The sequence below is a fragment of the Populus nigra genome, chromosome 8 (genome assembly GCF_951802175.1).
Source record: "Populus nigra chromosome 8, ddPopNigr1.1, whole genome shotgun sequence".
Taxonomy (NCBI): domain Eukaryota; kingdom Viridiplantae; phylum Streptophyta; class Magnoliopsida; order Malpighiales; family Salicaceae; genus Populus; species Populus nigra.
In genome coordinates, this window is record NC_084859.1 from 19,943,181 (window position 1) to 19,956,405 (window position 13,225).

The window sequence follows — 13,225 nt, forward strand, 5'->3', positions numbered from 1 at the left end:
AAAGCTTCTTAACAGCAGGAATTCCATGGCTCCTCGTACTAGCCTTACAGTGGCTGCTTGCCTTTCCGTTTCCAATCAAGAAAGTTCTTATTTGAGTTGCCGCTCTAAATAACTTGACACCGGAATCCAACTCAGCTCAGCTAGTCAATGAATAGATCCGTGAGTAGTAGTTACAATTATGATTATTAAAATTTAACGGGTTGATCTAGAAACTCCGAGGCTTCAAAGATGAACTGAGTTGGATTTTTAGTTAAATTAGATAAGAAAATAATCTAATTAAATTTGTAATAGTTTGGTTGAGCCGGTGAAACCCACTTCAAACTTGTAATATCTTGTAAAAATTAATAAAACATTAGTATTTTAATAAAAATAATTTATTTTTAATTTGGTGACCCAAACTTTTTTTTAAAAAATTCAATTATTTACTCAACAACTATAATTACAATAAGTGATCAACCCCATTTTGTCCTGCATAAAGGCCATATATGATTCCCCCATTTTGTACATCTAAGAATCTAGCTAGGTCATGTGGAACCAGCCATGCCCATCACAGCTTGTTCACCTATAAATGTGCTAATTTTGTTTCATCTGCCCACATACACTGATTTAATCCTGACATCAAGCTCAAGATCGTGATTTGTGACCGACTTTCCTTTCCTTTTCATAGAAAACGAAGATTTTCAAGGATACTCGGGAGAGAAATCAGAAAAGATGCATTCCCTTTTAATATGTAGTCTGTATCATAATTATTACCAGATTCGGTAGATTAATATGAGAAAATCGTAAGTCACTATCATTCCGATTGAGTTTTAAATTAAATTAAATTTGATTAAACTAATTAACTCGGATGAGTTAGTTTTTAATGATATAATTGACTTGATGAATTAACTCCGAGAATATTTTTCCAAATCGGTGCCAAATCTAACAACTATGAGCTGGTGGATGCTATGAAATGGTATATAATGAAGATGTTTGTGCTCATAGTAGGACAAACAAAGCCACACCAAGACAGGATCTGTTCTGGTCTTGATTTGAAGAATATGAATGATGTAAAAATGCAGCTGTCTTTGTTTCTTTTTTCTTTTCAGGTGAGAAAATGCTTCGCATACAAACAAGATCTTAATAAAAGCATGGCATTTTATAGAGCTTAGGGCTTAAATGCCTTGTCATCGTCATATCATCAGAAACCGATACCAGCACGATACACCTGGCGGATCAGCCCACCTAATTCACGAATAAAGAAAATTTTCTAGCTTTGCTCTTCCAGGGCTCTGTTGCCTCGGCTTCATTGCTTAGTCCGAGAAAAACAAATTTGGAATTAGGTACACTTGATATTGGTGAAGACTGTTTAGTGGAGTTTGCTATGCAGATTCTTAGATTAATAAGAATACAATTATGTTGAAAATGAAAAGTCTTGGCAATTTATTTTTATTTTTATTTGGGAATTGTAAAATAATAAATCCACCGAGTTGCAAGGTGTGTATAATAATAATATAATATCAAAATACATATTAGTTGTTCAAATGCGTCATTAGCTTATAACAATTGTATTATTGTTGGTGGAAGCAAAAGGGAATGTTGGTCCACTTAAAATAAAAAATAAGAGAATTAAATAAAAATTATTACACTCCTAATTACCTCGGGATCTAACATTCCCCTTTTTTTGGAAGGAACTAGTTTAGAGGTCGGTAAGAAAGAAAATATAAATATTAGAGAGATTTACTTCACAATGTTATTAAATCACGTAACATATCAACCTTAAAATGTTTTAATTTGATTCTTTATTAAATCTAAATTTAAAATTAAATTATATAAAAATTATTTCAATATATTCTAGTTAACTTAAACGGTAGAAAAACAAACTAAATAACTATTAAAAAAAACCCAATAATAAAATTAAAAAAATAATAAAATTAATAAAAAAAACCCTTTCTCGTTATAATTCAATCCACTTAGTTAATTTAAAACTGCTCAAATAACAGTTAAAAAAATTGGAAGGATGAAATTCATTAAAAAAAAAAAGGAATTGAAAAATTTTTTAACTGTCTATATAACCAGTGAAGCTGATATTCAAGGTAATCACGATTCATATATAGTTTTGAGAGAATGTGATGTCTTTGTTAAAAAGATCATAAATATCTTGAAACTCAAGATGTCTTGGGAAGAGGAGCTTGAGATTCCTCTTAAAATAACGTTGGACACTTGAGTCTGTACAGAATTGAACATGACACGTTCCTGGGTGGGACTAGCTTTTACTTTTCATATAAAACGGTGTTTAGACACACTATCTATTAGCTATATTTCTATCCCACCTCCCTCCTTTTATGTGAATAGTCTTGTCTCGATGTTGTCTCCTTGGTGCCATTTGCCTCACGGAACACACCTGTCATCAAAATTTACCCTTTCAAATGTTTCCCCTCCACTTCGAAAAGTAAAGTTAATCCAATCATCTACCCTTTGACACGCTTCTGTTACTTGCCTTCCATGGCAAGCAAAGCATTGCTAGTGGAATGCAACCTCTTCACTTCCTATTCAATTGCTCTTGAAAAACTTTATTCTTTTTTTTTATTATTTACGTGAGTGTCCGGACCAGCTTGCACGCACCACGATTAATTTCACGACCCACTGAACACCCTGCAAATCCAGTAGACATGTAAAGTACCGCGAGAATAACAGGCATGCACATGAAAGCTCGAACCCAAGAGCAGTGAAAGGAGACAAGCCCCTCCCACCGCCAGGCCAAGACCCTCAGTGCTGAAAAACTCTATCCTTCCACGCACGGGCGATGGCTTCTTTCGCCAACTCCCAAAGTGCTCTATTGACTTTCTCAATGCACTACTGAAAGCCGAGGATAGGGAAAGCAAGATAATTGCAGGTTATTTGAGCATTGACTAGCTCAACGCAATAAGTTACCTACAGCCCAAAATCCAGTTCTTATTGGTACAATAAAAGGTATATCAAAGAGCTGGTCCCAAAAACTCCTCACGCTTGTAATTGCCAGCAAGCATAAGATAAAGTTTCCAAGATCAAAATTGTATGCTGATTTAACAGGTAAAAGGATTTGTTACTCGTACGAATAGATAAGGCAAATGCGTGACCATTTTGCATCCATTCATTAACTGCTAAAGATGTTTCTTAGTGAAACATTCCTCATCCAACACCAAAAGCAACAATCTATGATCATGATGTTAGCTTTCTGATCAAAGCAAACTTAACGCATCGCAGTGTATATGGAAAGTTGGGAAAGTGTGAAACTCAACTTGTTCCAGTCAGAAGGAGTTTCGCACATAGCTGGACCGCGCGATGACCGACCTAACAAAGGCATTTCAGTGAAATAGTAGCAGAGCTCAGTTTTTCTCTACTAACCAGTATAAATATACTACAACTTTTAGCTGGTTACGTTCACACAGACAAAATTTATTTCCAGCAAATTAATGGCCTGGATGCTCCGTAAATCATGGTAAAATCTACATAACAGAGGAATGACTTGCTCAAGTTCATGGCCCAACAGCAGCTGTGAGTTACTCAAGTGTTAATGGCACGCAAATGTGTTAATAAGTTCCTATAATATAACAAACTGCGAAAATCTTCACGAAAAAGGGAATTCTAGCATCTAAATATCCAAAACTACCGATTCATCAATCAACTGTGCTAGACACAAACACACAAAAAAGATGAACAAATGCTGTGGCACAGGGAAATAAAAAGAAATGGCTCTTTAAATTGCTTATTGGCTATGCATTTGCCATTTACAGAAGATGTGTTCAAGGGTTTCCAGGACAAAGAACCCAATTTGATTATGGAAAAACCATAGTTTTACGAGTTGCCGCGATTAAGGAACACAAAACAGGAAAGAAGTTACAGTTCCAGATAAGAAATGATCAGAACCATACAAACAAGACAACTGTCGTCTTTCTCATTATTGAAGTTAACTGTTAGACAATTCACAAACCAGAGTAATCTCAACAGAATATAACTACAATCCTTCCACTATCACTGCATTTTGTTCCTTTTCAAGTATCACTATGAATCAACACCTAATTTACACATTTCCATCTACAAGTAACAACAAACAAATATGAAAATAACTAACTAAAAATACAATCCAAGAAACCATTAGTTCATATAGATCAAAGTTCAATTAAGAGACTCAAACCACTTAATCCCATTTCTTTGCTCCACCCTCAACAGCTTTCAACAATGCAATCGCTTTGCTCTTCCCTTTCGCGGTCCCATTCTCCATCACATCCTTGATCCCCTCCACTGCGCCCAGTCTCATTTCCTTCACCTCCCTCATCACTCCTCCCCCTCCACACCTCACCAAATTCAACAATGCCCCAACCGCATTCTCCTTAGTCCTCTCGCTCGAACCCGTCCCAACATCCAACAAGTCCTCCAAAACCTTAACCCCCGAAACCTTCCAAAATGCTCTCTCACTCTCCTCACACCCTGCAATTTGCGCAATCACCGCCGTCGTATCCTCCACAATACCCACTCTCCCATCCTTCAAAACCAGCGAAAACAACGCCCCCGCCGCACCTAAATCAATCAAACCAGCCCGATTCAACGGAAACAAAGCAATCCCAAAAAGGGCTTTCAGCGCATCCTTTATAGACCTCGGCGGCGAATTAGGCCTCTTGATTATTTCAATCAAGGAATAAGCAATATCACGCTTAGCCCCAATAATGGGTCGGTACGAATCATCAACAAGAAGGCTGTGCAACGTAGCAGCAGATGATTGGACAGCTGAGGGTGAAGAATTGGTCGCATGGTGGCGGAGGACATGAGCGATCGCGTCAAGAAGGCCGCGCGTTGACATCAAGGGGGCGCGTGAAGAAATAGAGATGTTCAAGAGAGTAGCAGCTGCATTATCTTGTGAGTCGTGAGAAGAAGAATAAAGGGTTTCGGCTAGATACGGGATGGCACCGGCTTCGGCAATTATCAGCCGTGATTCCGCATCGTTTTTGGTCATTAAGCGAAGCTCAGCTAAGGCTTCTGACCGTGTTATCTCGGACACAGAACCTAGTTTCTTAACTAGTGAGCGCGCTGTCCTGTGCTTGACTTCCATACTGTTTCGGACACAGGTTGATTCTGGACAGGAGCTTTTCGAGGCTTCAAGTTGTCTGGCTGAGGAAGCAGATAAGATTAGAGAGGGTTTTTGAAAATGAAAGGAGTGCGACCTTTTCCATTAAGATTGGTTGGTTTGACAAAGGATTTCAAGCCACCAAACCGAACTGGTTTCACATGGTTAATAAACTAAACTCTACTGTTTTTCTCGGTTCGTGTAGCTGGCACGGTCTTGTGGCGTCATTTGCTCCCAAATTTGTTAGTAGCTTGTTGTCTTGTATCCTTTCTAGGCTGAGAAAGCAGAAATGCATGTAGGGTTATTCAAGTAAAAAATATTATAGCGTGTATGTTTAAATATTTTTTATTTAAAAATATATTAAAATTATTTTTTTTATTTTTAAAAATTATTTTTCACATTAATATAATATATAAAAAATAATTTTTAATATTTTTTAAAAAATATGACTTCAACTATATTTTTAAACACTATTTAAATTTAGTTTAGAATTTTATTTATTCGGCTAAAAATAAAATTGATAAGTCAATACAAGATTACTTTAGAACAAAGTTTTTTTTTAAAAAAATCAAAATAATATTATTTTGAATAAAAATAAAGATGAAATGATATTAATTTTTTTTTAAAATAAGTAAAGTTAACATAATTAATTTTCACTCGAATTTTGATTGGATTAATTAAGTTATGAAATGATCTGCTAGGTCATTCAAATTTAAATTTACTTTAATAAAATAAAAAAATAATTTAGTTCAAGTTTTGAATCAATAAATTTAATTTTTTTAAGTTTTTGAATTACACCGGGTTTAAAATTATAGGCCTATCGAATTAACATTTCCACAACATAGAATAAACATGAAAATTTTACAAAGGAGAGTGTTCTAAAAAGATTAAATCATCCTGAAACGAGATTGGATAAGTCAATTAAAGCATTCAGCGATTCTCATAAAGTTTCTGGAAAAAACACCTAATCATTCCACAAGTCTTTGATATCACATTATCTGTCTGTCAACACATGAAACATGCCAATGCTCTATATCAACAAATTTACAGTGATTGCAGGCAGGCAATCAGTAGATCGATGTATTAATTATGATTAGTAAATGTATAAAATATGGCATGTCGATATATCTCTTGTTTCACCTTTATTTCATATATTTAGCGTAAAGTCCATTGACTGTATTCTCCAGCCATTTGAAATAAAATCTCAATTTCCCCTGCATCTATAAAGGACGTAGGTGGAAAAGTAGAAATTCGGAGTGGACGCAGCATGCTGCATGATGTTTTTAGCCTGCAAATTTGCAAGGGCAAGTTGAATTAGCAAGGTAGGTTTTAGACTTTTCGCTCGTTGAGATGATATTGGGCTTCACCAAGCCTGGATATCAATTGTAAGTAGAGGCAAACCCATCTTTGTCTATGTTCCAATTGGCCCTGTTTGTTGTGCCTGTCATGATGGTTTTGGTCGGCTCAAGCTGAAGATCATAACTTTGAAATTAAGATGCAAATGCAAGAATCTCGAAGCTTTAATAGTTTAGGAACTTCTAGTGATCTTTAATACCTGTAGACATGAAATCTCAATCATGAAACTAAACTGCTAAACATGTTACATGGCCAGATCAATGGAGGAGCGAGCACTAAATCACAGCACTCGGAGAGAAAGAAAAAGGAAAACTACGGCCATGAAGCTGTGAGAAGTAAAAGGAATCGACGCAAGTTGCTTTGATTTTCTCTCATATTTCTGTAAATTAAAGCAGGAAATGGAACCTGAAGCATCAGATTATAATCTTCTCCAGCAGGTCACAAAACAATATTGTAATCATACTTTATGGAGGGGATGTGTGAGATGAACACCCACTAATGCACAAATACTGAGGATTAGAGCTGCCACACAACAGTCTTTCAGGCAGACACTCAAGAGCTTGAAAAATCTCAATAGTAATATGTGTAAGCATACATAGTTGGCAATCCCATCTCTGGGAATGAACATATATACTTGGACACCCCTCAAATTCCAGGAAGGTCAGAGATGATGGTTTGTGCAGCTCGTGGGGTAAATTCTCTAATACTGAGCAACCATATATCTGCAACTTTTGAAGAGAACTCAGGTGCTGAAATCCAGCTTGGTTGGACAACGTGGTGATGTCACCACAACCACCAATGGCTAAATCTTCCATTTCTGTCAGGTGCTGCAAATAGCCAATGGCTAAATCAAGAACAAATTGGGCTAAATCACTGATGAGGTCATGCACAACAAAAATTCATCATTGCAACTTGACTTTGAAAGAAAGAACTAGATAATAGATCACGAAAATACTCATCACCTACTTCTTCCATTTTCTTCTGCCTCCTCGGTTGCCTGACAAGACCTTCTGCCATCCATAGCAAGACAAGCTTATCTCTATCAAACTCAAAACCCTTAGGGAAGACTGAACAATAAGCAAAGAATTACTTAATTTTTTTTGCCTTCTGAAACCACTAATATCATATTAGAGGGGGCAAAATTGTGAGATTTTCACTTTTCCCTTTTAGCTATGGAGCTCGGGAGGTTTTTCCCGAAACGACCCATTAGGCTTGCCCAATTCCAACTAACATTGGGCTAATCCCTCTTTTATTCTTGAGGAGATATCCGAAGCCCCACAAACCAAAACGAAGCTAGGGACATTGAACCAGCTTCCAGCAAACCATACCAGAGTTCTGGAACGAGCCTCCTATGCCCCAAACTTCCCCCTTCTTTGGACCTCACCAGGGGATTCTCGCGCAAATGTATAAAGCCCCTAATGGCATAATTGTTAGATCCTACTGCGCCTGACCCGAAAAAAATTATCGGTTTATTGAGTTAATTTATGAGTTATGGGTTAATAATATTTATTTAAATAATATTGTTTTGGTTTTTTTTAAAAAAAATGTTATGATAACTTGTGAATCAAGTTGAGTTGAGTTAAATGAGCTATTAAACCATTACATAATGAAATGTAAAATTAAACCTTTAATTACAAATGAAGAGAAAAAAACAAGATTGAACAATCATGTTTTATTAATAGAGTTTCAGAATATTTTCTAAAGGACATACCTGGAAACACATTACAGGCAATCAGTGAGATGATACAACCCTCTAAGATATATCATCAACTTCAAATTAAAAAAACACAAAAGAAAAAACACATAACAATACAGAGAATCCGTGATAACAAAAACAAAAACCTACAAAATAACATTAATGTTGTCTCATACTACCTTGCATTCCACCTTTTTAAACGACATCAATTTTGTCTCATGCTAACTTACCTTTCATCTTTTCTCAAGTCAGTGACAAGTCCTAAATAATGTCTAAATATCCCACCAAACAAGATTTGGAATTAACCCCAAGAACGAGAAAGAAAAGCTACCAAAATCAAGAACATTGCTCACGAGCCACACCAAGCCTTGAATTGGGCACATCGAAAAGAATCCTGTGGTTTTGTTGCTGCATGCTGGCTATTACGTTCAGCACCGAATTCACATTATCAGGGGCAGCAGCCATGGCCAAGCAAGAGGTGACCCCAGCAGTGCTGTGGATTAGGAGGTTTTCTGGTGGCATTGTTACGTTCATGCCTGAGAACATGAATGTTATGGTGGGTGCTACAATGGGTACTGAGTAGCATGTGTCGAACCCGCCTAGGGATGACACGGTTGCATTGCCAACTCGCTTCCTGAACTCATTGCGGACCGCAGTGTAAGCCGGGGCAACCAGTCTGGTGAAAACAGTGCCTGAGAAATGAAGAAAATTGAATATCAATTATGATCCTAACAAGGTCATTAAAGTGGGTCTGGTCCGAATCAACAAGTAAATTCAAAATAACATCGTTCATGTTCATGGATTAACTTGCCGGATCATAGAATTTAATTGGTCAATCTTTACTTGGTTTAATTTAAAATTGATCCAGTCCCAAAACAGCCGGGCCAGGTCTAACAAAACAGGCATTTTGAAAAAATTTATTGTTTTCATGGAACTCTACAGTATCTAATCAGAATTATAAGCATGGCGAATTTTTTGGTCTTTGGGTTGTGATTTATGAAGCATTGCGAGGACAATATGCCACTCTTGGCCCACATCAGAATTATTAGATGTATCTTTTGACTATGCTGTGTACTAATGCATGTCACTATTTTTTTGTCCACATTTGATGATTGAAGACCAAATGCAGTTTAATTGAACCTATTAGGATCTGAAAGCTGGAAGGCACAACGTGCCATTAACAGCCTCTAGGCCTGATCTTCATAAATTGAGATCAAATCTTACTGTTTTCCATATGGGTCTAGCTTGTTGATATTCTAGCTAATTAGAAGAGATTTCTTTTTTGGTCTAGCATCAGGATCTACCTAATGATCTAAGAGATTCGTGCCAAGAGGGACATCAAGACAAGGAATGTTTCATAAGAATAGAGGATAAAGTAAGTGATGGTTGAAGCATTACCTGAATCAAAGATGGTCCCAGCACCAGTTGTTGGATTGAATGCCAAAGCACTACGAGGAATATCAACAATCTTTCTACCAACCCTAATTCCATTCAAGTTCACATAGTATAATGATGATCTCCTTGGGTTCTTGAGCAGCGGAGTGGTCTTGATCCTCGGGGGCTGACCGACTGGTCCGAGCCTCAATGACCCAGAAAAGTTGAGAGTCCTAAAGCTAGGCAAGCAGTATGAGAATGTGGATTTGTATAGGTTTTGGGTTTGAGACAAAAACGACAACGGACCTCTCCCGAAGCCCAAAAGTCCCTGAGGTGGCACTGAGCTCCCTGTGGCTTTTTGGATGCAACCGAAGGCGTAGTTAGGGACAGGATCCATGGATAGAGCAATTGTGTCCCGTGTGAGGTTTGATAAAATGGTGGAGCTGCCATAGGTAGTGTTCCATGTGCATGTGCTGCCACCGCAGATGGGGTTTGGTACCTGCAATTTTACAAGCATTTAAGTTAGTATATCCATGCATGTATGTGTAATCAGGTAATGAATGGTAATGATCCCTCATTTGGAAAGTAGTTTTCTTGGTGTTCTTTGTCCCGTGAACTTTTTGACAGGGAGGAACCTGTCAGTTATCATTTCCAAGCTTTTGTTCCGATCAAGAAATAAATAATGTGTCATCTCCGTTTTGCCCTTACATGTTTTGTCACAGTATGGGACCTTGAGCTTGACACATTTGCAATATTCTATCTACTACGATGGCAGAAAAGATTCACAATTACCTGCTTGCATTGAGGAGCTCCACAACCAAGGGTTTTGAAGGTAGTGGACTTCACAGTGTTAAACACAGTAGAGGAACACCCAACACAGCCTTTGCAAGGAATCCAAGCAGCATCGTAGCTATTATCTAAAGCCATGAGCAATGTCTGAGGTGGGGTCCCAACCTTCGCCTTAACAATGTAAGATGGGCTCTGAATAATCCCCCTGCCTGAAGCAATCGGCACCACAGATTTCTTGGCCACTAAGCTTGACAAGAATTGAAGCCTAGCTTGATCTTTGGCCATCATTTGGAGCACACTCTCTTCCCATGATATTGGCTTTGAGGGCCTAAATGGGGACTGTGAGCTGTAGACATGGAAGACCTTGACGGTTGTGCCTAGGCCTTTGGTGCTGAGCCCTTGGGCCAAGGAACAGAAGAGAAAAGCTAGAGAGAAGAGGTAGGCTTTCATGGTTGCGAAAGAAAAAGAGCTTCGAGGGTTTAGGGACTGAGAGGTCATGTGTGTCGTATATATAGACGGGGGAGGGTAATGTCAAGCAGGGTGTCATGTAGAGGGTAGAAATTATGTAAGAGTGAGAGGTTGTACGCTAACAGACTGTATTCCATTTCCTCTTGTAGGCTGGACCTCTACTGCCCTTGTCAATTTCCTACTGGCTACATATATATAATATTTCTTTATTATTATATATTTTATTTGAGAACTTAGATTTGGAATGATTCGGGATGCGCTTTATATAGTTAATTATCCATGATGTGAAAAAAATAGCTAGCTTAGAGACAAACAAGGGACCTAGGCAGCTCCATATGAGCCCATGAGGGGGGGGGGGGAGGGAAAGGTAGCCTTTTGAGCTCTTAATTGTTTGTATTTTTGTTATGAAACAGAATGATCACCCTGTAGAAGATGTACGTGCTACACTAATGATTGATTAGAGAGGGTGGAGGGATAGGCAAGATCGAGGGAGCCATGTTAGCAACAAAGCCAAAATGTTGGGATATTTTATGTACCCTTGCTATATTAATCCACAAAAATCTCTTGAAGAGACACCATGGTAGCTTCCCTCAAAAACATCACAGTTACCTACAGCTTTGTTTGATCTAGATCTTTCCCAGTTTTCTTCGAAGGTTTTTACATCAGAAAAACTATTGGATTCACCATCTGCGAAGTGTAAAAAGGGTTTTGCACAGAGTGAACGTCAATCAGGGAAACAAATAGCTCAACTGGCCTACAATACCCATCTAGGAATCTACTCTTGTTTGATAGGAAAATTTGATGCGGTAGAAAATGAAAATGCTTTAATAAATTTGTTTGACTTCGTTAGCACATGGATTCTTCATCAGATTGTTGAATCATAGTACACGTAACAGTATTAAAACACAACATTTCTCGGATCAGTCACATGCAATTTCACTAGACACTTGATTGACAGCCATTACAACATTATGACCAAGTGATTTGCAAAGTTAATTTTTCATTTCTTTCTTCTTTTTCTAATTTCTAATTTCATGATTGATATTTTAACTTGAAAATATATTAAAATAATTTTTTCAGATTTTCATTTTATTTTTAATAACAGTACATCTAAATCATTAAAAAAATATTAAAAAAACATTAATTTAATATTTTTTTAAAATAAATTCAATTTTAAAATGCTATGTTCAATCATGCATACAGGTTTTTGTCGTGCTTGCAAATTTTCCAGGGCTTGTCAGCTTTTTGTAATATATGCAATTAACCACACCATGCCACTCCGAGAAAATGATGAGGACAGTGTCATTTTCATTGCCTTAACGTGATGGGCTCTGCCAGGGAAGCAAATGCTGACTGATATATTCTTTAGCGGTAGATAGAATATGCTTTCTTTCTTTCTTTCTTTCTAGCTGTAGTCTAAATTAAGATTAGTATATGATATTGGTAATGAAATGCTATGAAAGACTACGTACAGATGTTTAGAAAAAACTTGCCCCCATCTTTCCACTGGAGGAAAGTTGGGAGAGATGTTCATTAGAGGCCATCCAGAGGTATTTCTTGATCGAACCAAAATAATAAAATATTGATTCTTTCAGAATCGCACTTTATAATTGTAAGTCGAGGATTGACCGTCAATATTGATCTGGAAAAGCATCGTAATTTTCTGTCATTGTCTAATAGAAATGGTTACAAGAATAGTTAGTTATGGGGCAATTCATGGAGTGTTAAGTAGAAAAAAATTGCTAGGGGTTCTATACATCAACTCGTGCTGTTAATTTTATTTCAGGTTATGGTTTCTCAATTAGAAGTGAGATCTAGATTAAATTAAACTGCTTGTTTAAGAATGCGATATAAACTTTTGTTTGACAAAATTTAAAAAATAATTTTTTTAATTTTTTTAATATATTGATGTTAAAAATATATTTTAATATATTTTTTTTAAAAAAATTATCTTAAAAAACAATCATTATTAAATTTTTAAACAATTAAAAAAATATATAGCATATAATGGTAACTAACATGACTGTCCAATCTATTATTAAAAGGTATTTGAAACAGAAATGTGGTGAGATGTTAAAAATAAATTTTAAAAAATAAAAAATATATTTTAATATATTTTTTTTAAAAAAATTATCTTAAAAAACAATCATTATTAAATTTTTAAACAATTAAAAAAATATATAGCATATAATGGTAACTAACATGACTGTCCAATCTATTATTAAAAGGTATTTGAAACAGAAGTGTGGTGAGATGTGATTGTTATTTTTTGTACGCACAAAAAGCTACCATCTAAAGCAATTTTTTTATTATTATTTATTTTTTGTATGGACCCCATAAAAAGAAAATTACACCTTACTACACCTCCATCCTAAAGATACTCCTAAATATTGATGCATGCATGTAAATTCCATGAGCTCGCTCGTATACATTTCAAGCTAGAGATACAGAATGCTCGC

General features: G+C 36.4%; 2 protein-coding genes across 2 annotated transcripts; both read right to left on the bottom strand.

The window, feature by feature from the left end:
- Nucleotides 1-3,890: 3,890 nt before the first annotated feature.
- On the bottom strand, nucleotides 3,891-5,323 carry LOC133700438 (U-box domain-containing protein 14-like). Its single transcript, XM_062123967.1, has one exon. The coding sequence runs from the start codon at nucleotides 5,066-5,068 to the stop codon at nucleotides 4,160-4,162; it is 909 nt and encodes a 302-aa protein (XP_061979951.1). The 5' UTR covers nucleotides 5,069-5,323; the 3' UTR covers nucleotides 3,891-4,159.
- Nucleotides 5,324-8,093: 2,770 nt separating this feature from the next.
- LOC133701819 (aspartyl protease AED3-like) lies at nucleotides 8,094-10,923 on the bottom strand. Its single transcript, XM_062125928.1, has 3 exons — nucleotides 10,302-10,923; nucleotides 9,534-10,008; nucleotides 8,094-8,827 (listed from the first exon to the last, which is right to left on the bottom strand). The coding sequence occupies exons 1-3, from the start codon at nucleotides 10,794-10,796 to the stop codon at nucleotides 8,472-8,474; spliced, it is 1,326 nt and encodes a 441-aa protein (XP_061981912.1). The 5' UTR covers nucleotides 10,797-10,923; the 3' UTR covers nucleotides 8,094-8,471.
- Between the last annotated feature and the right edge of the window lie 2,302 nt (nucleotides 10,924-13,225).

What these genes read in the sequence shown, in the direction of transcription:
- LOC133701819 (XM_062125928.1), bottom strand. Translation starts at nt 10,796, where the DNA reads ATGACCTCTCAGTCCCTAAACCCTCGAAGCTCTTTTTCTTTCGCAACC. An exon ending in GAGCTCCTCAATGCAAGCAG is followed by an intron (nt 10,009 to 10,301) that starts GTAATTGTGAAT and finishes GTAAAATTGCAG; the next exon opens with GTACCAAACCCCATCTGCGG. An exon ending in TGGGACCATCTTTGATTCAG is followed by an intron (nt 8,828 to 9,533) that starts GTAATGCTTCAA and finishes TTCATTTCTCAG; the next exon opens with GCACTGTTTTCACCAGACTG.
- LOC133700438 (XM_062123967.1), bottom strand. Translation starts at nt 5,068, where the DNA reads ATGGAAGTCAAGCACAGGACAGCGCGCTCACTAGTTAAGAAACTAGGT.